This window comes from Saimiri boliviensis, chromosome 4, assembly GCF_048565385.1.
Source record: "Saimiri boliviensis isolate mSaiBol1 chromosome 4, mSaiBol1.pri, whole genome shotgun sequence".
Lineage (NCBI taxonomy): Eukaryota > Metazoa > Chordata > Mammalia > Primates > Cebidae > Saimiri > Saimiri boliviensis.
Genome location: NC_133452.1, coordinates 103230313 through 103254974, shown reverse-complemented (window position 1 = coordinate 103254974; position 24662 = coordinate 103230313). Strand labels below are relative to the sequence as shown.

The following is a 24662-nucleotide window of genomic DNA, read 5'->3' as shown; positions in this document are numbered from 1 at the left end:
AAAATGACAGTGCTGGGAAAATTAGCCAGCCATTTGGGAAAAAGAGGTAAGACCATGACCTGATATCCTGCTTCCCCTCTTACTAACTCTGTAACCTTGAACAAGAAACTTAATCTCCCACTGTTCTATATACAAAATGGGGAAGAGAATAATAAGATCCATTTGATCCAGCTGATGTGAGGATTAAATTAAATGTTATAGGTAAGATACTAAACATAATCCTTGGCACATAGTAAGCACACAATAAATGTTAGCTGCCATTATCATCATTATTATTAAATCTGATATGATTTACACAAATAAATTCCAAGTTAACTGAGGAATAAAGTACAAAGAAATAAAATCCTAGAAATAGAAGAAAAAAGTAACTCTATTTTAAATTTAGGTTAACCTTGATTTATTCTTCTTAAAAGGGTCTTTTTAAACTATACATGAAGGACAAAAGTCATAAAAGACTGAAAAAAGCGTAATTCATCTAAATATAAAAAATTAATTATAGGCCAGGTGCGGTGGCTCAAGCCTGTAATCCCAGCACTTTGGGAGGCCGAGGCGGGTGGATCACGAGGTCAAGAGATCGAGACCATCCTGGTCAACATGGTGAAACCCCGTCTCTACTAAAAATACAAACAATTAGCTGGGCATGTTGGCACATGCCTGTAATCCCAGCTACTCAGGAGGCTGAGGCAGGAGAATTGCCTGAACCCAGGAGGCGGAGGTTGCAGTGAGCCGAGATCGTGCCATTGCACTCCAGCCTGGGTAACAAAAGCGAAACTCCGTCTCAAAAAAAAAAAAAAGAAAAAAGAAAAAATTAATTATAAATGATTCCATTTTAAAAAATTAAAATACAAGCAGTAAATAAGCACATCTAGCATCCAGATTTGGTTTCTAAATACTACTCTCCGAAAAATAAACCTAGGCTCCTTGGAGAAGTATTGATCCCAGGACTTGGGCAGGACAAATGCAAAACGAGTCTTGAGCATTTATCTAGTGGTAGAGAGTAAATAAGTGCTCCAAACAGAGTAGGGGGATCAGAAGGAAATAGGAGCCAACCTGAAAGATTTCCTGGTGGCCAAAGAGGAAACAATTTGAGCAACAAATTAAATAGTGATAATATTCAGCTATAACCCAAACTGTGAAATAAATACCTATGAGGCTATATTAATGTAAATAAATGATCAAATACATAACTAAAATGAGAGAAGAGACAACTTTTTCTTACATAAGAATTCTGATTCATAAATGTGGAAGGAATAAGGAAACTAGAAAAGCACCATTAGCATACCACAGTAATAATTGCCACAGTGAAGATTCACCTATGAAAGTTACTCATGTAGTTTAAAGTTGCCTTCCACAAAATGCAATATGTGTACAGTACAGAGACCTAACAAATCCCATCCTAACTAAATTATCCATTTTAGGTCAACAGTAACAAGGAACATTAGTATAATGCACCCCCGATAAGTCACACTAGGAAGAGCACATCAACTCTAGCGTTCTGACCAAAGATACATAACCTCAATGTATTCACGAGAAACCATCAGACAAACTCAAATTGAAGACATTCTTCTAAATAACTGACCATTACTATTCAAAAGTATCAAGGTCTTGAATTACAAGTATAGACGAAGGAACTGTTATATTGGAGGAGACTAAAGACACATGACAATCAAATGAAACATAGAATCCCGGATTGGATCCCACAACAGATCAGAATATACAAGTGGAGGCTGGGCGTAGTGGCTCAGGCCTGTAATCCCAGCACTTTGGGAGGCCAAGGCGGGCAGATCACTTGAGGTCAGGAGTTTGAAACCAGCCTGGCCAACATGGTGAAACCTCGTCTCTATTAAATAAATTTTTTTAAAAACCTGGCAAAATATAAATTGTGTGTAGCATCATTAATAGTATTGTACCAATGTTACCCCTTCATTTTAATCATTGTACAATAGTTTTAACATGCTAACATTAAGAGAAGCTAGATGAAGAACAGGCAGGAACTTTCTGTACTATACTGGTTGACTCTTCTATAAGTCTAAAATGATTTCAAGTTTTCAAGTTTTAAAAAATGTAAGCCGCAGACTAGGAAAAAGTTTGCACTGTAATTGTCAAGGTCCTTATAGGGTCTGGATTTTACCCTGCTTAGAAGTTAATGCATTATCCTTTTGCTGTTTTATGGATGATGGGAGAAAACATGAGATTTGGGGTGAGAGACAAGGATTTAATTGTATCACAGCAAGTAGCATGAGCATTATGTTGCATTTGTTCCCCCATGACCCTAAATATCCACAAACCATTGCTTACACCTGCAATAGGTTGTGTTACGGGTGAGGAACACTGAGTTTAAGGGAATTTATCCTTTCTACAGTAAGTGGTAAGTCTGCTCTTTGTCTGGGTGACACAGTAAGTGGTAAGTCTGCTCTTTGTCTGGGGGACACATTAACTGACCCCTCAAGGTTACTCACTGAAAACACAACTCTGAGAGATATTTGGGTAAAGGGCAGTATGGACCTTGCATTCTTTTCACATATAGTGAAAATGTGCAGAGATGCTCAGGAGGGGAGGGGAAAGGAAGGAAGAAGGGAAGGGAAGGGGAGGGGAGGGGAGGGGAGGGGAGGGAAGGGAGGGGAGGGGAGGGGAGGGGAGGGGAGGGGAGGGGAGGGTCTAGAATCAAGCCATACTGTAAATAAAGATGACCTCTAGGAAAGGAGGCAGAATTGTAGGGATGAGATGTATTTTACTTTTGACTCTATATGCAGTTGTTTACCTCAATGAGCCTATATTGATTTCTTCATTGATTTATAATTTCAAAAACAATTTAAAAATAAAAGATGAACACTTTCCTAGAAATCACCCCATAGTAGTATGGTCAAAATTGGTCTGTGAAATACTGAGAAATAAATCTTCATTTCTTATTCTGGAAATAATTGTGATATATGTAAAAGCCTTACTCAAAGGTTAACACTTCTAAACATGATTCCAGTATATTACGCTAAGAAGTAGTTCAAGAAGGATAATTTTCTGAAGTATACCAAACTTTAAATAAAAGGCCTTTTACCTTTAGAAGTTTGGAGTGTGCAACATTTAGCACATTTATGACAGCCTTACAACTTGGCCCTTTAATCTGTTCAATGATATAGTTGAACTTGGCTGACATGCGTTTCCAGTGTTCCAATTCAGTGAGTGGACCTGAATCATCAGCTTCTTTTCTCATCTGCTCACTCTCAATAAGTACCTGCAATAAATAAATAAATATATATATATATATATATATATATATAAAATATAGAAATGTTACATTCTTCTTTGTTAAAATCTGATTGCCTGTTTTCAAAGGCTGCTGAAAGTATAAATAATGTTCAACACCAAATAATGTTTAAAAATCCTTAGTAAATGAAGACCAGGGGAAAACTTCTTCAACTAGATAAATACTATCTACCAAGATTCTCCAGCAAACATAATACTTAGGGTGACAGTTTACCTGATTTATTTTGGGTTTTTTGTGGTGGAGTAGTTTTTTGTTTTTTGGATTTTGGGGTTTTTTTTTTTGAGACAGAGTCTCCCTCTGTTGCCTACGCTGAAGTGCAGTGGCACAACCTCAGTGCACTGAAGCCTCAACCTCCTGGGCTCAAGCAATCCTCCTGCCTCTGCTTCCCAAAGTGTTGGGATTACAAGCATGAGTCACCATACCTGGCCAAAGGTGATATTTCAAACCAAGGACATGACAAATTTGCCACAATCACCACCTACTTCTATTCTACCTGGTAATAGAAGTTTCAGAACAAGATAACTAAAGAAACAGAAGGTATAAGAATTGGAAATTTTAAAAAAAGCAAAAATGGCATAATCACAGATAACATCGTTTCCTACATTTTTTAAATTCAAGCATATCTAAGGCCAGGCACAGTGGCTCGCACCTGTAATCCCAGCACTTTGGAAGACTGAGGTGGAGGATCACTTGAGCCCAGGAGTTCAAGACCAGCCTGGGCAACAAAGCAAGACCTCTTCTCTACAGAAACTAAACTAATTTTTAAATTAGTTGGGTGTGGTGGCACGTGCCTGTAGTCCCAGCTACTCAGGAGGCTGAGGTGGGAGGATCACTTAAGCCTAGAAGTTGGAGACTGCAGTGAGCTATGAACATGCCACTTCACTACAGCCTGAGTGACAGAATGAGACCCTGTCTCTTAAGAAAAAAAGACTAAAGACAAACTTTTTACAATTAATAAACGTGAACAATTTAGTAAAGTTGCTAGATCTATACATAAAAATTAGTATCACTTCTTTACAAGCTACTTTGCAATCTGAAAATGTAATTTTCAAAAAGATACGATTTGCAATAGCGAAGAAAAACAGTAATAAGATAACTAGAAATTAATCTAATGAAAGATGCACAAGACCTTTTTGGGGAGAATTTTAAAACTTATTTTACACACACAAAAGACCTACTAAATGGGGAGGTATATCATGTTCATGGATGGAAAATTCAATAATATAAAGATGGCAGTTTTCTTTAAATTAATGTACACATTCAGTGAAATTCTGTTTCACCTCAGTGGTAGTTACATGGATGAGTGTTATTTTCCGTACTTTTTAATATACAAAAATGCTTATGTACAGTTACATTTATAACTCCTCATAATTTAAATCATGATGGAATTTTTAAGACTACAATTGCAGTTAAATACACAATGAATTTTTTTAAACCCTGAAGGTTCTATCTTAAATCCATGAAATACTTTTAATTTTAACCATGGTTTATGAAGCTCTTTCTCTTTTTTTTTTCCTGACTACAAATGACTTATTTATTTATTTATCTATTTTTATTTTCATAGATTTTTGGGGAACAAGTGGTGTTTGGTTGCATGAATAAGTTCTTTAGTGGTGATTTCTGAGATTTTGGTGCACCCACCACACAAGCAGTATACACTGTGCCCAATTTTATCCTTTAATCCTTCACCCACTCCCACCCTTCCCAACTTACCAACCCTCAGAGTCCCCAAAGCTTACTGTATCATTCTTACGCCTTTGCATCCTCATAGCTTAGCTTCCACTTATGAGTGAGAATATACAATGTCTGGTTTTCCATTCCTGAGTTACTTCACTTAGAATAATGGTCACCAATGCCATCCAGGTTACTATGAATGCCATTATTTTGTTCCTTTTTATAGCTGAGTAGTATTCCATGGTATACCACAGTTTCTTTATCCACTTGTTGATTGATGGGCTTCTGGGATAGTTCCATATTTTTGCAATTGCGAGTTATGCTGCTATAAACATGTGTGTGCCAGTATCTTTTTCAAATGAATGACTTCTTTTCCTCTGAGTAGATACCAAGTAGTGGGATTGCTGGATCAAATGGTAGTTCTACTTTTAGTTCTTTAACTAATCTCCATACTGTTTTCCACAGTGGTTGTACTAGTTGATATTCCCACCAGCAGTGTAAAAGGGCTCCCTTTTTGCCACATCTACGCCAAACATCTATTATATTTTTATTATGGCCATTCTTGCAGGAGTAAAGTGGTATTGCATTGTGGTTTTGATTTTCATTTCCCTGATCATTAGTGATGTTGAACATTTTTTCATGTTTGCTGACCATTTGTATACATTCTTTTGCAAACTGTCTATTCATGTCCTTAGCCTACTTTTTTTTATTGGATTGTTTACTTCTTTTCTTTTTTTTTTTTTTTTTTTTTTTGCTAATTTGTTTGAGTTCCTTATAGATTCTGGATATTAGTCCTTTGGCAGATGTATAGATTGTGAAGATTTTCTCCCACTCTGCTGATGGTTTCTTTTGCTGAGCAGAAGCTTTTTAGTTTAAGTCTCATCTATTTATCTTTGTTGCATTTGCTTTTGGGTTCTTGGTCATGAAGTCTTTGCCTAAGCCGATGTCCAGAAGGGTTTTTCTAATGGTATCTTCTAGAATTTTTATGGTTTTAGGTCTTAGATTCAAGTCCTTACTATCTTGGATTGATTTTTTGTATAAAGTGAGAGATGAAGATCCAGTTTCATTCTCTTACTTGTGGCTTGCCAATTATCCCAGCACCATTTGTTGAATAGAGTGTCCTTTCTCCATGTTATGTTTTTGTCTGCTTTGTTGAAGATCAGTTAACTGTAAGTATTTGGCTTTATTTCTGGGTTCTCTGTTCTGTTCCATTAATCTATGTGCCTATTTTTATACCAGTACCATGATGTTTTGGTGACTATGGCCTTATTGTATAGCTTGAAGTTGGGTAATGTGTTGCCTCCAGATTTGTTTCTTTTTGGGTTAGTCTTGCTTTGGACATCCGAGCTCCTTTTTTGGTTCCATATGAATTTTAGGATTGTTTTTTTCTAGTTCTGTGAAGAATGATGGTGGTATTTTGATGGGAATTGCATTGAATTTGTAGATTGCTTTTGGCAGTATGGTCATTTTCAGTATATTGATTCCACCCATCCATAAGCATGGGATGTTTCCATTTGTTTGTGTTGTCTACAATTTCTTTCAGCAGTGTTTTGCAGTTTTCCTTTTAGAGGTCTTTCACTGGCTTAATTGGGTGTATTCCTAAATATTTTACTTCTTTTCCAGCTACTATAAAAGGGGTTAAGTTCTTGATTTGATTCTCAGCTTGGTCATTCTTGGTGTATAGCAGAGCTATTGATTTGTGTATGTTAATTTTGTACACTTAAACTTTGCTGAATTCGTTAATAAGTTCTAGGAGCTTTTTGAAGGAGTCTTTATGGTTTTTGAGTCATAAAATTACATCATCAGCAAACAGCAACCGTTTGACTTCCTTTTTACTGATTTGGGTGCCCTTTATTTCTTCCTTTGTCTGCTTATGGAGCTCTTAATCTATTTACATGTTCCTCTACCTCCTTAACTTTCCCTAAATGTCTAAAAGTCTATATAATTTGGGAAATTAAAAATTTTAAATGGACTTTAAAATTAACTAAGTCTTGCCGAGCACAGTGACTCATGCCTGTAATCCCAACACTTTGGGAGGCTGGGGTGGGAGGATTGCTTGAGCCTAGGAGTTAGAAGCTGTAGTGACCTATGACTGCACCACCACTGCACTCCAGCCTGGGCAACAGAGCGAGCCCCTAAGAAAAAAAAAAAAAGTTAAAAAACATTAACTAAATCCAAACATCTTTTGATGTGTTAACTCCTGTTATAACATTATGCATAGATGGTAATCTAGGCTCAGATTGGTACTTTCAAGGATGCTGCATTTTCCATTTTCAAGGTTAGGGGGCTGGAAAACACTGTGAGCAAGTTATCCCAATTTCATGATAAAATATCTCTCCTTATAACCATCACACTCTGTCTGGTCTTACTTCTGCCTTTTCAGAATGTACTGTACGTGTTTAATTTCTTATGAAATGCCACCAAATATCTGAGAATATGAACTTCTAAATCCACTTTTCCCCCAGATCAAAAATCCACATCTACATTCCTTGAATACCATTGTTCATATACTTGGCCTATTTTTCTCTGAATTATTAATTTCCCATTGGTTTATAGAAGCTCTTTGTATGTTATGGACACTAGCTCTTTGTTATATATGCTGATAAAATTTTCTTCCAAAAGGTCATTTATCTTTTAACTTTGTTTATGGGGGCAGGGAAGGGTTGCCATATGGAAATTACTAATTTTTTTTGGAGACGGAGTTTGGCTCTTGTTACCCAGGCTGGAGTGCAATGGTGCAATCTTGGCTCACCGCAACCTCCATCTTCTGGGTTCAGGCAATTCTCCTGCCTCAGCCTCCCGAGTAGCTGGGATTACAGGCACACGCCACCATGCCCAGCTAATTTTTTGCACTTTTAGTAGAGACGGGGTTTCACCATGTTGACCAGGATGGTCTCGATCTCTTGACCTCGTGATCCACCCGCCTCAGCCTCCCAAAGTGCTGGGATTACAGGCTTGAGCCACTGCTATGTAGCCCTATCTGTTGGTTTTTGTTTTGTGGCTTCTGGGTTTGGTATCTTGCATAAGAAGATATTAAAACATTCATACAGTGTATTCTGGTTCACTTACAGATTTTGTCTTGTTTTCCACACACTTTTTTAAACAAGCTTCTTTTACTCAACAGGTTTTTAAGATCCACCCATGTCATTGCATGTATTAACAGTAAGTAATACTCCAGTTATATTCCACTGTATGAATGTACCACAAATTTTTTATTTTCCATTTTGATTAATCCAGTGTTTGGTGATTACAATTAAGTCCACTGTAAACATACTTATCTAAGTCTTTTTCATGGATATATTATTCATTTTTCTCAGATGTATACAGGGGAGTGGAAATGCTGGCTACCACAAGGTAGCTAGCTATATACTTAATTTTATAAGAAGTTGCTAAATAGTTTTCTAAAATTCTACCATGTTACACTCCCACCAGGAAAGTGTAACGTGTATGAGAGCACCAATTCTCTGCAACTTCATTTTAACGTTAAAAAGTCTTTTTAGGCCGGGCACGGTGGCTCAAGCCTGTAATCCCAGCACTTTGGGAGGCCGAGGAGGGTGGATCACGAGGTCAAGAGATCGAGACCATCCTGGTCAACATGGTGAAACCCCGTCTCTACTAAAAATACAAAAAACTAGCTGGGCGTGGTGGCGCGTGCCTGTAATCCCAGCTACTCAGGAGGCTGAGGCAGAAGAATTGCCTGAGCCCAGGAGGCGGAGGTTGCGGTGAGCCGAGATCGTGCCATTGCACTCCAGCCTGGGTAACAAGAGTGAAACTCCGTCTCAAAAAAAAAAAAAAAAGTCTTTTTAATGTTAGCCATTTTAGTGGGTGAGCAGTAATATCTTACTGTGGTTTTATCTTACATTTCCCTGGTATTAATAAGCAGTGATGTGAAATATGTGAAATGCCTCCTCACGTGCTTATTTGGATCATCTTTGTAATGTCTGTTGATACGATTTGTCTCTGTGTTCCCACCCAAATCTCATCTTGAATTGTAGCTCCCATAATTCCCACATGTTGTGGGAAGGACCTGGTGGGAGATCGTTTGAATCACGGGGGCGGTTTCCCCCATACTGTTCTCATGGTAGTGAGTAACTCTCAGGAGATCTGATGGTTTTATCAAGGGTTTCCACTTTTGCATCTTCCTCATTTTCTCTTGCCTCTGCCAGGTAAGAAGGGCCTTTTGCCTCCAGCCATGATTCGGAGGCCTCCCCAGCCATGTGAAATTATAAGTCCAATTAAACCTCTTTTTCTTCCCAGTCTCAGATATGTCTTTATGAGCAGTGTGAAAACAGACTAATACACCTGTCCAAATTTTTGGCCCATTTTTAAAAACTGAGTTATCTTTTTATTACTTATTTGCTGGAAGTCTTTATATGTTCCAGGTACAAGTTATTTGATAGGTGTTCTGCAAATATTGTCTCCCAGTCTGTAGCTCGCCTTTTCATTTTTCTTAGGGTGTCTTTTCAAATGAAGATATTTTAAATGTTTCTGAACTTTAATTTGTCAAATTTTCTTTTATGATTAATTCTTTTTGCATCACATCTAAGAACACTTCGCCTATACAGAGATTATGAAGACAGTCTCCTATGGTTTCTCGAAGAAACTTTTTAGTTCTAGCTTTTGTATATATGTCTACAATTCATCTTGGATTAACTTTTACGTATGACAAGAGGTCAAGATTAAGGTATATTTTAGATGTAATGTTTTAAGATCTCTCCCGTTTCCTGCATTGATTCTCTTTAATTAGAGACTATGTGCTGCAATTGCTGAACTTCGTTTCCTTCTTTCAGATGGTTAAATTCCTTTATGTCAAATTATTTTCCTTCTCTTGCTCATTTTTATGAAAGCTCTATATTCTTTGACATAATAATTGGAAAGGGTCTCCCCAGCCACTGTGTAGGACAGGGCTTGACTCCCTCAGTGGGTTACAACCTCCCTTCCTCCGTTACCATAGTGGATGACTACAAGAGTTATCCTGTGGGCAATTACCCATTTCAGTCCTCTAGTTACACCTGGAAGCAAACTCTGTGGCCTGCACTTTAGACCCTAGGGAAGTCCTCCAATTTTTACCACTCCAACTGCACAGCCCTCCTCCTGACATAGTTCTAAAAAGGTAAAACTGCAAATGCTTTTCTGTACCTCCTGCCTGGTCAAGATTTTTTCCCTCATCCTCACACAACTGAAGATTTCTTGTCTAGTTCTGCTGTCCCATGCTGATGAACTAGAGATCTAGGGGGTGGTTCATGGACTCCTCTTTCTGTTTAGGGCAATTATGTTATATCTGATTTTCTTTCACAGTATTTATAGCGTATGTTGGAGCCCCTCATAATTTTAACATATGTCGTATTCCTATCACTACTTTTCTTACTGCCAGAAAAAAATTGACTGTAGAGCTGAAGGCTTGCCACTGTGATACTGATATGAAAGAGCCTAGTCTGAACTTCTTTGACAGCACAGACAGCTCCATTGATCGACCACGAGGTACTTATTTAGCGTCTAGCACTCTGGCTCTTTACTATGTCTTGCCCTCTCTCTTTTATGAAAAGTATCAACAATTTAAACACTGGGGATAAACAATGGCTATTCCTGATTCTTCATTCTTTCATTCTCACCCCATATTGTTACGGTCTCTTCCTTGAAGTGAGAAATACCTTAAAATTTATTTTAAGTGATCCACAAAGAAGAATGATTTTTCTCTAGAGCCAAAAATAGGCTGAGTTTCAAACCAGATTCTGGAAGAAAGTCAAAGGAGACTCTTCTTCCCTTTACTTTTAGAGACAAAATACAATGTCTAGGATGCATGTAAAAGTACTAGTCCAGAAGTAATTGTTTGAGTCAATTCACCTGTTCGATCTGTTTGTACCATATCATCAACACATCCTCTAGCTGATGAACAGTTTCTGAATTGCTGGCTGCAGCAGTCACTTCTTCAAAGGTGTGCAGTTTGGAAAAATCAATATTGTCTATTGTCTTTAACTTCACTGTTCCCTCAATACTTATTCTAGCACCTAAAAAGGAAAAAAAATCAAGACATTTAATACTAATTTACATATTAAATACTTTAAATATTAATATTAAATAATATTTAATATTAAGTGTTTAATGTCAATGTGTTAAATGTCAATGTACTTTTAAGCTCTAATTGCTTAAATGTTAAATATCTAATACTTTACAGAAATATAATTCTAATTTATCATTAGATTATGAGTTAATAATTTATTGATAAAATTATACATTTTAATAATATGAAAAAATTAAAGTATAGATTTTAAAGAGTTCATAATAAAGTATATATATTTTAATATGGTGAAAATTTTCATTAAGATTATAGGAAGAGAGTCCTCATGCTATAATATAAAATTTAAAAGAAAATATATCTGCCAGGCGCGGTGGCTCAAGCCTGTAATCCCAGCACTTTGGGAGGCCAAGGCAGGCGAATCACGAGGTCAAGAGATCAAGACCATCCTGGCCAACATGGTGAAACCCCATCTCTACTAAAAATACAAAAAATTAGCTGGGCATGGTGGCGCGTGCCTGTAATCCCAGCTACTCGGGAGGCTGAGGCAAGAGAATTGCCTGAACCCAGGAGACAGAGGTTGTGGTGAGCTGAGATTGTGCCATTGCACTCCAGCCTGTGTAACAAGAGCAAAACTCCATCTCAAAAAAAAAAAAAAAGAAAATATATCTTACTCCAGCAAAGATCCCCAAAAATGAGTTCCAATTATTTCATTTCTTACTTCTAAGTCTCATAATTACTTTGATTAACATCTTTTTAGAAACTTTTTCTCTAATGTTTATAAAATATCTTAATTTGCTCCTTTTTGCAATTTGCTAAACATGAAATTTTATACTTACCATCTAAAAATGAAAGGTATCTGTTGATGGTTTCAGTGAAAATACGTTTTTCAGATTCTCCCTGGTTGGACTGGTTTAAAGCACCCCAGTTGTTTGTTGCAAGAACAGCTGGTAGAAATATATTTGCCAACATGTCCCTAATGCCATTTAAGAGTCCTTTTGATGCATCCAGAACAGTAAATAGCACTTCCTGAAAGAGTGGAGTTTAAATGTTATTTTACATGCTAATCCCACTAAAGAACTGAAAATCATAACCTATTTTATATTGCAATAAACATAAACAACTAATACATTTTATAAAACTATTAGGGAATCTTAAGCGGATGAACCTTAGAGTTCTAAAGTCAACAAATTTATATTCTGCCCCCACTTTAATTATTTCCATATTTGCTCATTAAAGTGATGCTTTTTCGGTGCTTTTATTTCTGCTTAGGAAAGAAGCAATAGCCTGGAGCCTATTCAAGGTGAGAGACATGGAACCAAACCTTTGTAAAGAAAATCCTCAGTGGAAAGTTGCCCTGTCCATGAATTTTTTTTTTTTTCCTGTTGAAAAGCCCTTGCCCAGAAGCTTGGTGGAATAAACCAGCCATAAGAAATCAAAAGCCCACCAGCCGTGCATGACATTTCAATTAATACATCTTAAGTGACTTGGAAATCCAAGCCAAAAAAATTAAGATTAAAAAGCTTGTCTAAGGCCACAAAAAATTGATTGCTGGTTTTTTAACTCTGAGCGTGTGGCAATAAAGTATACAATGACTTATACCGTTTGGTGTCATTGTCTTGATTTGTGTTAAAGGATCAGTAGTTTTTCCAACCATTGCTTCTGCACCATCAGTCAAATGTCAACATGGTGAAAAGGGCAACTAGCATCTTAGTATTAAGATGAAAATAGGTTTGGCTTTAAGAACCACAGGTATACTACATGGCTCACCTGTGATTACATTTACTTCCTTATAATGATGTAAACACTTAGCTAAGTGAAATAGAATATAACTATGTTGGAAGAATAGATGGATGGACAAACAAGGGTCAGAGGGTAAAAACAGTACTAAATTATCACCATCCAGAGAGAAGAGAGAAAAGTCCTCAGAAAATGTCTTTTTTTTTTTTTTTCTTTGAGACCAAGTCTCACTCTGTAGCCCAAGCTGAAGTGCAGGGGTGTATTCTCGGCTCACTGCAACCTCTGCCTCAGGGGCTCAAGCGATTCTCCTGCCTCAGCCTCCCGAGTAGCTGGAACCTCAGGAGCATGCCATCATATCCTGCTAATTTTTTGTATTTTAGTAGAGACAGGGTTTCACTCTGTTTCCCTGGGTGGTCTAGAACTCCTGAGCTCAGGCCATCTGCCCACCTCAGCCTCCCAAAGTGCTGGGATTACAGGTGTGAGCGACCACGCCTGGCCACAGATAATGTCTAAACTGACAAAAGGAGCAATCAGAGGATACCATTTAGAGATATACAGGTAAATAAAAGAATCCATTAAAAGGGCTTTATAGCTGCTTCTGGAGAATAGGATAGAAGTCAGTTTTTCAGTTATGAAAGGCTTATACTATTTCATAAAAGGACATTTTCTCCTTTTATATGCATGTATAACTGGGCTAAAACAAAAGCTAAATTATAAAAATAAATTGATTAAATCATGGATAAGTTGAAGAAAGAATTAATGAAATGGAAGATAGATTGAGGAAACATCCATACATAGAGGCATCATGGTGAAACTACAGGATTTTGAAGACAAAGAGCAAAAGCAAACAAAGAAAAAAAGACAGATTACCTATGAATTACACTAACAGGAGTGCTCTCATCATCCACGAGAAATACCATGAAATATTTACAAGGGGTGAGGGAAAAATAACTGCCAACCTAGAATCTTAAGCTAACCTAAACAAGCTCTCTTCAAGCAATCTCTTATCATGTACAGAAAAGGAACAAGATTAGACTTCAGTTCTATTTCCTATTGTAAAAGGTATTAAGACTCTCTAAGAATAGCAAAGAGAACTAATATTTGTTGAGAGCCTACTGTACATCAGGCAATATAATAATAATTTATTTATATTATCATTTAGTGTCACTACAGTCCTTCCAGGTGTTTATTATTCCCAATTTAAGAATATAGAGACCTAAGTCTCAGAAAGGATGAGCAACTTTCCAGAGGACACACTTAAGTGATTAGTCAGTGGAGAAGCTAAGAAGCAAATTTGGGTCTATCTGGCTAAAATTCTTGCTTTTCCTATGCCATCATCTTCCCTTCCCAGAGCTAGGTTAGCAATGTCCAAGCTCTAGGACAACTGTCCCTTCTTTTAAAACTATAAAAGAGTTAAAATAGGCCGGGCACGGTGGCTCAAGCCTGTAATCCCAGCACTTTGGGAGGCTGAGGCGGGTGGATCACGAGGTCGAGAGATCGAGACCATCCTGGTCAACATGGTGAAACCCCGTCTCTACTAAAAATACAAAAAATTAGCTGGGCATGGTGGCACATGCCTATAATCCCAGCTACTCAGGAGGCTGAGGCAGGAGAATTGCCTGAACCCAGGAAGCGGAGGTTGCAGTGAGCCAAGATCGCGCCATTGCACTCCAGCCTGGGTAACAAGAGCGAAACTCCGTCTCAAAAAAAAAAAAAAAAAAAAGAGTTAAAATATTGAGTGAAGAGGAAGTTGAATAAAGTAACTAATACTTTGTATCAACAAAATTAAATGTGTTCCTAGTGAATGGGAGGATAAAAATTATTTGCACACCATCAAGAAATGAAATTTTCATGAAATTAAAAGCAGTATCTAAAATATCAATATAACTAAGGTCTATTATAGTCAATCTGTCAGTTTCTTTGAATATATGAATACATTTGTTTTCTTGGAACTCAATTCAGTCCTATATCTAAAAAAGGGAAGCAAAGTAAAGCAAAGTAAAGTATGACTACGAAAATATATTCAATGTTTACCCATTTGGGGAAATTTTTAACATACCTCTTGAATAGTTTTAACATTTACGGCAACATCATTACGACAACGAACAAAAAATACACACAGTCCTTTTAGTTTATCTGGGACTGCATTGTCTATGTACAGTTTCATCATTTTCGCCCCTTTAGTTGCTCCAGGAATAGTTCGACCACATTCTGAAAACAAAAGTCAAGAACTTAGCATATGATCCCATAACTAATCAAATGAGATAAACTACTGTGGCTCTTACACTAGTGTTTCCTGTTTTACTTTGTTGTAAGAAGTTTTCAATATGATCATAGAATGGTTTTTTGCGGGGTCTACTAGAAGATGTCAATAACTGCTTTTTTTTTTTTTTTTTTTTTTGAGACGGAGTTTCGCTCTTGTTACCCAGGCTGGAGTGCAATGGCGCAATCTTGGCTCACCGCAACCTCTGCCTCCTGGGTTCAGGCAATTCTCCTGCCTCAGCCTCCTGAGTAGCTGGGATTACAGGCACGTGCTACCATGCCTAGCTAATTTTTTGTATTTTTAGTAGAGACAGGGTTTCACCATGTTGACCAGGATGGTCTCAATCTCTTGACCTCGTGATCCACCCGCCTCAGCCTCCCAAAGTGCTGGGATTACAGGCTTGAGCCACCGTGCCCGGCCTTTTTTTTTTTTTTTTTTTTTTTTTGATGGAGTCTAGCTCTGTTGCCCAGGCTGGAGTGCAGTGGTGTGATCTCAGCTTACTGCAACCTTCACCTCCCTGGTTCAAGCCATTCTCCTGCCTCAGCCTCCCGAGTAGCTGGGACTACAGGCACACACCACCACACCCAGCTAATTTTTGTATTTTTTTAGTAGAGATGCGATTTCACTATGTTGGCCAGGCTGGTCTCAAACTCCTGACCTCAGGTGATCCACCCACCTCAGCTTCCCAAAGTGCTGGGATTACAGGCGTGAGCCACCACACCCGGCCAATATTTGCATCATTTTTTTTCTTTGTTGAGACAGAGTCTCGCTGTGTCTCCCAGGCTTGAGTGCAGTGGCACAATCTCAACTCACTGCAACCTCTGCCTCCCGGGTTCAAGCAATTCTTGTGCCTCAGCCTCCCAAGTAGCTGGGATTACAGGCATGTGCCACCATGCCTGGCTAATTTTTGTATTTTTAGTAGAAACGGGGTTTTACCATGTTGGCCAGCCTGGTCTCGAACTTCTGGCCTAGTGATCTGCCCGCCTCAGCCTCCCAATGTGCTGGGATTACAGGCATGAGCTACACGCCTGGCCAATAATTGCATTATAAATTGCAGCCTCCTCTGGGTACCTTTCCCGGAACTCTGCACTTCACTATTTTTTTTAGCCTGGCCTCAGGGCCTTATACAAGCTGTTCTCCTATCCCACCCCCAACATTTTACCTACCAAATTCCTACTCATCTTTCAGATCTCAGCAGAAATGCCACCATCTCAGGAAACTTTCACTGACTCCCCAAAAAGGTCCAGTTCCCGTACTAAATACACTCATTGTATCTACCTTATATTATATCCTTCCTTGAACTAATTTCAGTGAAAATTAAACATTTAATTATCAATCTTGCTTTAATTAGAAAAACTATTAAAAATATGAGAATTATATTAGATAGTGGTTGCAATATAAATTTGCAAAAATCAGCCTTCTATTTGCAACAATAACCAATTTAAAATGTAATAAAAGAAATAGAAAATCATCCAGGTACGGTAACTCACGCCCATAATCCCAGCACTTTGGGAGGCCAAGATGGGAGGATTACTTGAACCAGAAGTTTGAGAACTACCTGGGCAACAAAGTAAGACCTTATCTCTACAAATAATGTTTAAACATTAGCCTGGTGTGGTGTGTGACTGTAGTCCCAAATACTCTGGAGACTGAGGTGGGAGATTCACTTAAGCCTGGGAGGTAGAGGCCACAATAAGTCATGATCATACCACTGCACTCCAGCCTAGGCAACCTAGTGACACCCCTCAAAAGAAAGAAAGAGAGAAAGAGACAAAGGGAGAGAGAGAGAGAGAGGAGAGAGAGAGAGAGAGAGGAGAGAGAGAGAGAGAGAGAGAGAGAGTGAGAGTGAGAGTGAGAGCGAGCAGGTGGGAAAATCCACATCACAAAGCCACAGAAATGTTTTGTCTGCCCAGCCTTTCTTTATGGGAGATTGGGAGAGTCCTCCTGCCCTGTGATTCTGGAGAATACCAGTGCCAAGGCTCTGTAGAAGTGGGCATGTAGAACTAGACTAATTAGACTCCGCAAGAATGAATGGAGACACACAAAGCAAAAAAGGGATTTGAGAGATGGAAATCTACTGGCGAATCTTAAACTGCCCGAAATCTGTGGAAATGCACCATTCTTGTTCCTCCCAAGGCCTGACTGTTCAACTAGTTCTAAATTTTGTTACCCAAATTCCCCCTCCCAAAAGATTGTTTTCCACGCATATAAGCCAGAATCTATTTCTGTTGGCTTGCAGTCAAAGAACCCTGAGACATGGTATGTAGCAATAGAAGAGACCAAATGCCCATACATAAAGGCTGCACAGGTTTTACTACCCTCCCCTTTTTCCTCGGTAAGAGGACTTGACTTCGTCCCATTGTGCATATCTCTAGAAAGAAAACTGCGCTCTCAGCCTCCCTGGCCCCCAGGGTAGCCATGTGACACAGTTCTGGCTGGTAAGACATAAGACAAGATTGAGTTTTCCTGATAAAGAGGAAAGATGTGGCCATCCATAGGGAATGATTTCTAAAAATTACACTGCAAGCTGTATAATGGAATGTTATACTATTCAGAATTCTTTGAATGAGGTAAATCTTCATGGGATACATAGAAAAATGTCTAGGCTACCCTGTCAAATGCAAACATCAAGTCAAGAATAAAATGTATTATAAAACTACATTTTTAACTGATAATAACCATTTGTATGTTAACACATGCATATAAGAAAGAAATGTGGCCAGGTGTGGTAGCTTATGCCTATAACCCCAGCACTTTGGGAGGCTGAGGTGGGCGGATCACGAGGTGAGGAGTTTGAGACCATCCTGGCCAACATGGTGAAACCCCATCTCTACTAAAATACAAAACATTAGCTGAGCGTGGAAGGCTGAGGCAGAAGAATTGCTTGAACCCTGGAGGTGGAGGTTGCAGTGAGCCGGAATCACACCACTGCACTGCAGACTGCCCACAAAGCAAGACTTCGTCTCAAAAAAAAAAAAAAAAAAGGAAAGAAAGAAATAAATGTAGGCTGAGCTGGGTGGCTCACGCCTGCAATCCCTGCACTTTGGGAGGCCGAGGTGGTCGGATCACCTGAGGTCAGGAGTTCAAGACCAGCCTGGCAAACATGCTGAAACCCCGTCCTCACTAAAAATGCAAAACATTAGCCAGACATGGTGGTGTGTGCCTTTAATCCCAGCTACTGGGGAGGCTGAAGCAGGAGAATCATTTGAACCTAGGAGGTGGAGGCTGCAGCGGGCCGAAATCACACCATTGCGCTCTAGCCTGGGTGACAGAGTAGGATGCTGCCTCAACCACAACAACAAAAAGAGAAAGAAAGAAAAGAAGGAAGAAAGGAACGAAATGTAGATGAATATTTACCAAGCTGATAAATGTTCTACCTTCGTAAGTAGCAAAAATAATGATTAAAAATATGTGGACCCTCTGCTCTGGCAATTCCCCTTCTGAGAATTCTTCCTAAAATTTATTCCTAATCCACATAGATTTGTATTCAGTGATATTCACTGAAGCATTGTTTCAGAAAGCAAGAAGTTGTAAACAACCTAAATTCTACTGAGAGATCAGTTTTGAAAATTATAGTTAATCAGCCTGACAAAACAAAATGCAAATCTTAACATTTTAATTGGATAAATACATTTATTGGCATAAAGAAGACAATATTATCAAATTTAAATGGCCACTATAGAATGATATGTAGGACTGGATCCCATTTTTGTAAAATATGTATATAAACCAGTTATAGAGAAATATTCATTAAGGAGTTAACAGTCCTTTCTTCAACTGAGTGGAACTGTGGATCATTTGTATTTTGCTTCTAATTATAGATATTTTATCTTTCTATAATTTTCAGCTATTGTTTTAATTTTTAACAAGTTATAAAAATGTAGACTACGCAATAATCCTCCCACAATAAGAACCGTGAGAGACAGAAAATCCATGAAGCCAACCTAGTCACTAATTGCTACATATTTTGTCAAAGAAGCAAGGCTTTATATTAAACAATTAGAGGAAGGTAGAAGAACACGATCAAGTGCTATACATACAATGGATGATGTAAATGAGACAGGAATCTGGAGAACAGCAACGGATGTGGATTGGAACACTGTGGGAAGGGCTCTGCAGGAGGGGTTCTGAGGGAGGGGTAGGGTATGCTGAGTAGAGAGAAGAAAGGCAATCTGAAAAAGCCAGGAGACCAGAGAAGGGCAAAGAAATAACTCTGGTATGCAGAAAACAATGAAAAGGGACTTGAAGGGAGCAGCAAATTCACATCTGGAAGAGTGGAAGATCAAACTAGACAAGTACTGTGTGTCCAGATGACAGCAGGCCTTGAATAAATGAGATCTGGACCCAATCCAATAAATAGCGGAACAATAAAAGACATACTTGGCAGGAATAAGCAGTACAAATTTCAGAGGGAGAATCTGCTTACAGAGATACTGGATTTCAATCTGGAACACCAGGGAAGTCCTAGCCTAAGGCAGCCGAGGAACAAAGTGAGAAAGAACCAGCAGGAGGGATGTGTTGAAGGTAAGTCCACGGGACTTTGATGATGAGTAGTTTAATACCAAAAGGGTAACCTACATATCTAGTCATTAAAACAAAGGTTTAACAAGCTGGTAGCATGTTAATTATTTCAGGCATAATATGCACCGTAGGGAAAACCAGCAATTCCAAATGACAGCTGCAGCAGGCACAAGATGCTGAGACAGGACCACAGGGGGCAGCAGCTGCGGGGCTCTGGAGTAGCTTCACAACCACTTATAATTATCTGGACAAAATGGCTCCACCTGTTTCGGGGACAATGCAATTAAATTCTAATGAAAATGTGTATTCCCAGTAGAGGTCAATGATTCTACAAGGATGTTTTCTCCTTAAGACGTTATATTAAGGCCTGAAATATACATTTGGGCTGAAAACGTATTGTTCATAAGACACAACATTTCTTATATGTAAACTTCTGGTAAAATGTTCTTTATAAATGAAGGATTATCTATGTATAAGAGAAAAAATACGCTGCACTTTAACGTCCATTAACTAATTACTGGCTTATTGCCTTCATAAAATTCTTACCAATACCAGGTACATCTCCTTCTTGGTACAAAAATTTCAGTGTCTTACAACCATCTTTTGCGAAAAACGTAGCAAATGCTTCCAGCTGTTAAATAAAAGAGAAAATGATAATCAATAAAATGACTAAGGAAAAATCTCAGTGTTTTGTAGATGCAGAATATGAAGCTCAAAGTTTATTCAAGGTACACAGAGGCAAGATTAGAACCCAAACTAATTTAACTCGAAAATTACTGTGCAATATAGGTTGAATTCTATTTCTGAACCTATATTAATGACCTACATATATAGTTTTGGGCAGCCACATACCTGACCCTGCCCCACAGAATCACAGAGAGGTAAATAGTTGAGTCCAATTGGAGGTAAATATTTAATAAAAGACATATTATTAACATAAACAATTTTTTTTTTTTTTTTGAGACAGAGTTTTACTCTTGTTACCCAGGCTGGAGTGCAATGGCAAGGTCTCAGCTCACCACAACCTCCGCCTCCTGGGTTCAGGCAATTCTCCTGCCTCAGCCTCCTGAGTAGCTGGGATTACAGGCACGTGCCACCATGCCCAGCTAATTTTTATTTTATTTTTAGTAGAGACGGGGTTTCACCATATTGACCAGGATGGTCTTGATCTCTTGACCTCGTGATCCACCCGCCTTGGCCTCCCAAAGTGCTGGGATTACAGGCGTGAGCCACCGCGCCCAGCTATAACATAAACAATTCTTAAAAGATTACTTGGGAAACAGAAAACTTGCCTTATTGTCTGTTTTATTGATAAATGATTTGAGCAATTATGTTTTTAGCTGTTGTAATTTGACCCATATTACAGTAAAACTAAAGTAAAAACAAATTATTATACTGAGATTCTTCCACATTTATGAGCATGAAGTTTTTATTCAATTACTTAGGAGTCAGTGTAATATCTTAGTAAATAGAAAACGAAATAGATCACATAAACAAAAACCCTGAAATCGCCTATGGGAAATACAAAGTGGTATACCCATTCACCTAATCCCACTGATTCCCATACAGGAGGCTTTCTCTTGGGTAGTGGTGTCTTTGTTTTTTGGTTTGTTTGTTGTTTGGGGTTTTTTTTTTTGTTTTTTTTTGTTTTTGATGGAGTCTCGCTTTGTCACCCAGGTGGGAGTGCAATGGCGAGATCTCGGCTCACTGCAACCTCTGCCTCCCAGGCTCAACAGATTCTCCTGCATCAGCCTCCCAAGTAGCTGAGATTACAGGCATCTGCCACCACAGCTAGCTAATTTTTGTATTTTTAGTAAAGATGGGATTTTGCCATATTGGCCAGAAGGGTCTTGAACTCCTGACCTCAAGTAATGCTCCCACCTCGGGCTCCCAAAATGCCGGGATTACAGGTGTTAGCCACCACACCTGGCAGTGAGTATCTCTTAATTTACTGACTGCCTAGGGGAAGTATCCTAAGTGTAGCAAGCCCACACCTCTTAGAACAGTGGTTCTCAAAAGTTAGTGTGCATCACAGAATCACACAGAGGGCTTTTAAAAAAACATAAAATGATTTACATTCCTAACAAGTTCTAGGTGATGCTGATGCAGCTGGTCCTGGGACATATTTGAGAACCTCCACCCTGGGAGATGAAACAGAGCCACCGAGATGTGCATAACTCTAGCCCATAGTTCTCTGCTCTTCCACCTCCCATATATACTTGGGTGTCACATATCACCTACGAGGGATAAAAGCTGTCAGCATAGTTCTTCTGGCACAGCTCCATCAATACTTTCTTGCTGACCCTGAGGCTTTGAAAGCATACAAATTCTCGGTGGAGAGATCCAAGATGGCTGATCACTAGCAGCTCGGGATTGTAGCTCCCAGTGAAAGAACAAAGAACGAGAGGACGCCACACCTTCACATGAATTCTTGTTGCTCACGCACCAGGAGATTCCCAGCGGAGGAGCCCCACGGGTCGCCAGCACGACTCTTGTGACCGGCGAGGCGGTTTTGCCGGCGCCTCGAAGCGTCAGTTCTTGGTGCAGAGTCAGAAAAGCACCATCAAACTTAACGCCGCTGATTTGGTCGGCGCAGTGGGTTGCTCAGATTTCGGCACTGAGAATCAAGGCTGAGGCAGGAGAATTGCTTGAACCCAGGAGGCGGAGGTTGCGGTGAGCCGAGATCGCGCCATTGCACTCCAGCCTGGGTAACAAGAGCGAAACTCCGTCTCAAAAAAAATAAAAATAAAAAAAATAAGTTGGACGTCCACTCAGAAACCCAATTACAAAGACGGTAATTATAAAGACCACAGATGGATAAATCTACAACGAAGGAAAGAAAACAGCCAAAAAAGGCTGAGAATACCCAAGATCAGAATGCCTCTCCCTCAGCAGGGGATCACAGTTCCTCATCAGCAACGAAACAAGGCTTGATAGAGAACAAGTGTGTTCCAATTACAGAAGCAGGCTTCAAAATGTGGATAATAAGAAACTTCTGTGAATTAAAAGAACTTGTTCTAACCCAATCCAAAGAAACTAAGAACTTTGAAGAAAGGTTTGACGAAATGTTAACAAGAATACACAATTTAGAGAGGAAAATAAGTGAATTGATGGAGCTGAAAAACACAATATGAGAACTACGTGAAGTATGCACGAGTTTTAACAGCCGAATTGATCAAGCAGAAGAAAGGATATCAGAGGTCAAAGACCAACTCAATGAAATAAAACAAGAAGACAAGATTAGAGAAAAAAGGATAAAAAGGAACGAGCAAAGTCTCCAAGAAATATGGGACTATGTGAAAAGACCTAATAATCTACACTTGATAGGTGTACCTGAATGTGACGAAGAGAATGAATCCAAGCTGGAAAATACACTTCAGGATATTATTCAGGAAAATTTTCCCAACCTAGTAAGGCAGGATAATATTCAACTCCAAGTAATACAGAGAACACCACAAAGATATTCCTCAAGAAGAGCAACTCCAAGGCACATAATCGTCAGATTCACCAGGGTTGAAATGAAGGAGAAAATACTAAGGGCAGCCAGAGAGAAAGGTCAGGTTACCCACAAAGGGAAGCCTATCAGACTTACAGCAGATCTCTCAGCAGAAACGCTCCAAGCCAGAAGAGAGTGGGGACCAATATTCAACATCCTTAAAGAAAAGAACTTTCAACCAAGAATTTCACATCCAGCCAAACTAAGCTTCATAAGTGAAGGGAAAATAAAGTTTTTTGTGAACAAGCAAGCACTCAGAGATTTCATCACCACCAGGCCTGCTTTACAAGAGCTTCTGAAAGAACCACTACACACAGAAAGGAACAAACAGTATCAGCCTTTCTAAAAAAATACCAAAAAGTAAAGAGCATCAATATAATGAAGAATTTACATAAACTAATGGACAAAATAGCCAACTAATATTAAATGGCAGTATTAAACTCACATATATCATTGTTAATTCTAAATTTAAATCGACTAAATCCCCCAATCCAAAGACAGACAATTTGGATAAAAAACTAAAACCCATCAGTATGCTGCATCCAGACCCATCTCACATTCAAGAATACACAAAGACTCAAAACAAGGGATGGAGAAAGATTTACCAACCAAACAGAGAGCTAAAATAAATAAAAAGCAGAAGTTACAATTTTTGTCTCTGATAAAATAGTTGTTAAAGCAACAAAGATCAAAATAAGTAAAGAAGGACATTATATAATGATAAGAGGATCAATGCAACAACAAGAAGAGCTAAAGATCCTAAATATATACGCACCCAATACAGGAATACCCAGACATAAAAGACTAATAAAGAGACTTAGACTCCCACATGATAATAGTGGGAGACTTCAACATTGATATTAGACAGATCTATAAGACAGAAAATTAACAACGATATCCAGGACTTGATCTCAGATCTGGAACAAGTAAACGTAATGAGCATTTATAGAACCCTCCACTTCAAATACACAAAATATACACTCATATTAGTAACACATCATATCAACTTAGAAAAAAAAAAGCATACAAATTCTCGAAAGTAGAGCACATGGCTGGGATAAAAAGACATCAAAATACTAAATGCAATGAATCCTTACATTTCAGATACATTGTACTCATGAGACTAGCACAGTAAATGTGAAATCATGGTCCAAAATCATGACTGTGAATTTAAAATTCACTTATATTACATAACCTTTTACCAACTGCTCATCTGAGCATCACCTAGGTAAAGTGGCATTATTTATACCCTTCTTGTGGAAGAGAAAATTAAGCTAAAAAGAATTTAAATAGGTCAGGCTCAGTGGCTCACCCCTAATTCCAGCACTTTTGGAGGCCCAGGCGGGCAGATTGCTTGAACCCAAGAATTCAAGACTAGCCTCAGAAACACGGAAAAAAAAAAACCTCTTTATTAAAAATACCAAAAAATTAGCTGGGTGTGGTGGTATGTGCCAGTGGTCCCAACTACATGGGATGCTGAAGTGGAAGCATAGCCTGAGCCCTGGAGGTTGAGGCTGCAGTGAGCTATAATCACACCACTGCACTCCAACCAGTCTCAAAAGAGAAAAAAAAATTTAAGTGAAGGACCCAAAACACACAAGCACAGCACAGAACCTAGGATTGGACCTCAGCCTTGGGTCTCCAAATCTGTGCTCCTTCCACAGTACCACACCCAAGCCACCCAGTCATT

The 24662-nt window shown here is 38.7% G+C and overlaps 1 protein-coding gene across 1 annotated transcript in view; it reads right to left on the bottom strand.

Moving 5' to 3' along the window:
• Positions 1-24662, bottom strand: part of DNAH8 (dynein axonemal heavy chain 8) — a 313022-nt gene that overhangs the window by 281913 nt on the left and 6447 nt on the right. The window contains exons 3-7 of the mRNA XM_039467518.2: positions 20023-20107; positions 14752-14903; positions 11792-11981; positions 10781-10944; positions 3053-3229 (exon numbers count right to left, since the gene is read on the bottom strand). Of these exons, the coding sequence (XP_039323452.2) occupies positions 3053-3229; positions 10781-10944; positions 11792-11981; positions 14752-14903; positions 20023-20107 (768 nt within the window). The remainder of the gene's footprint in view (positions 1-3052; positions 3230-10780; positions 10945-11791; positions 11982-14751; positions 14904-20022; positions 20108-24662) is intronic.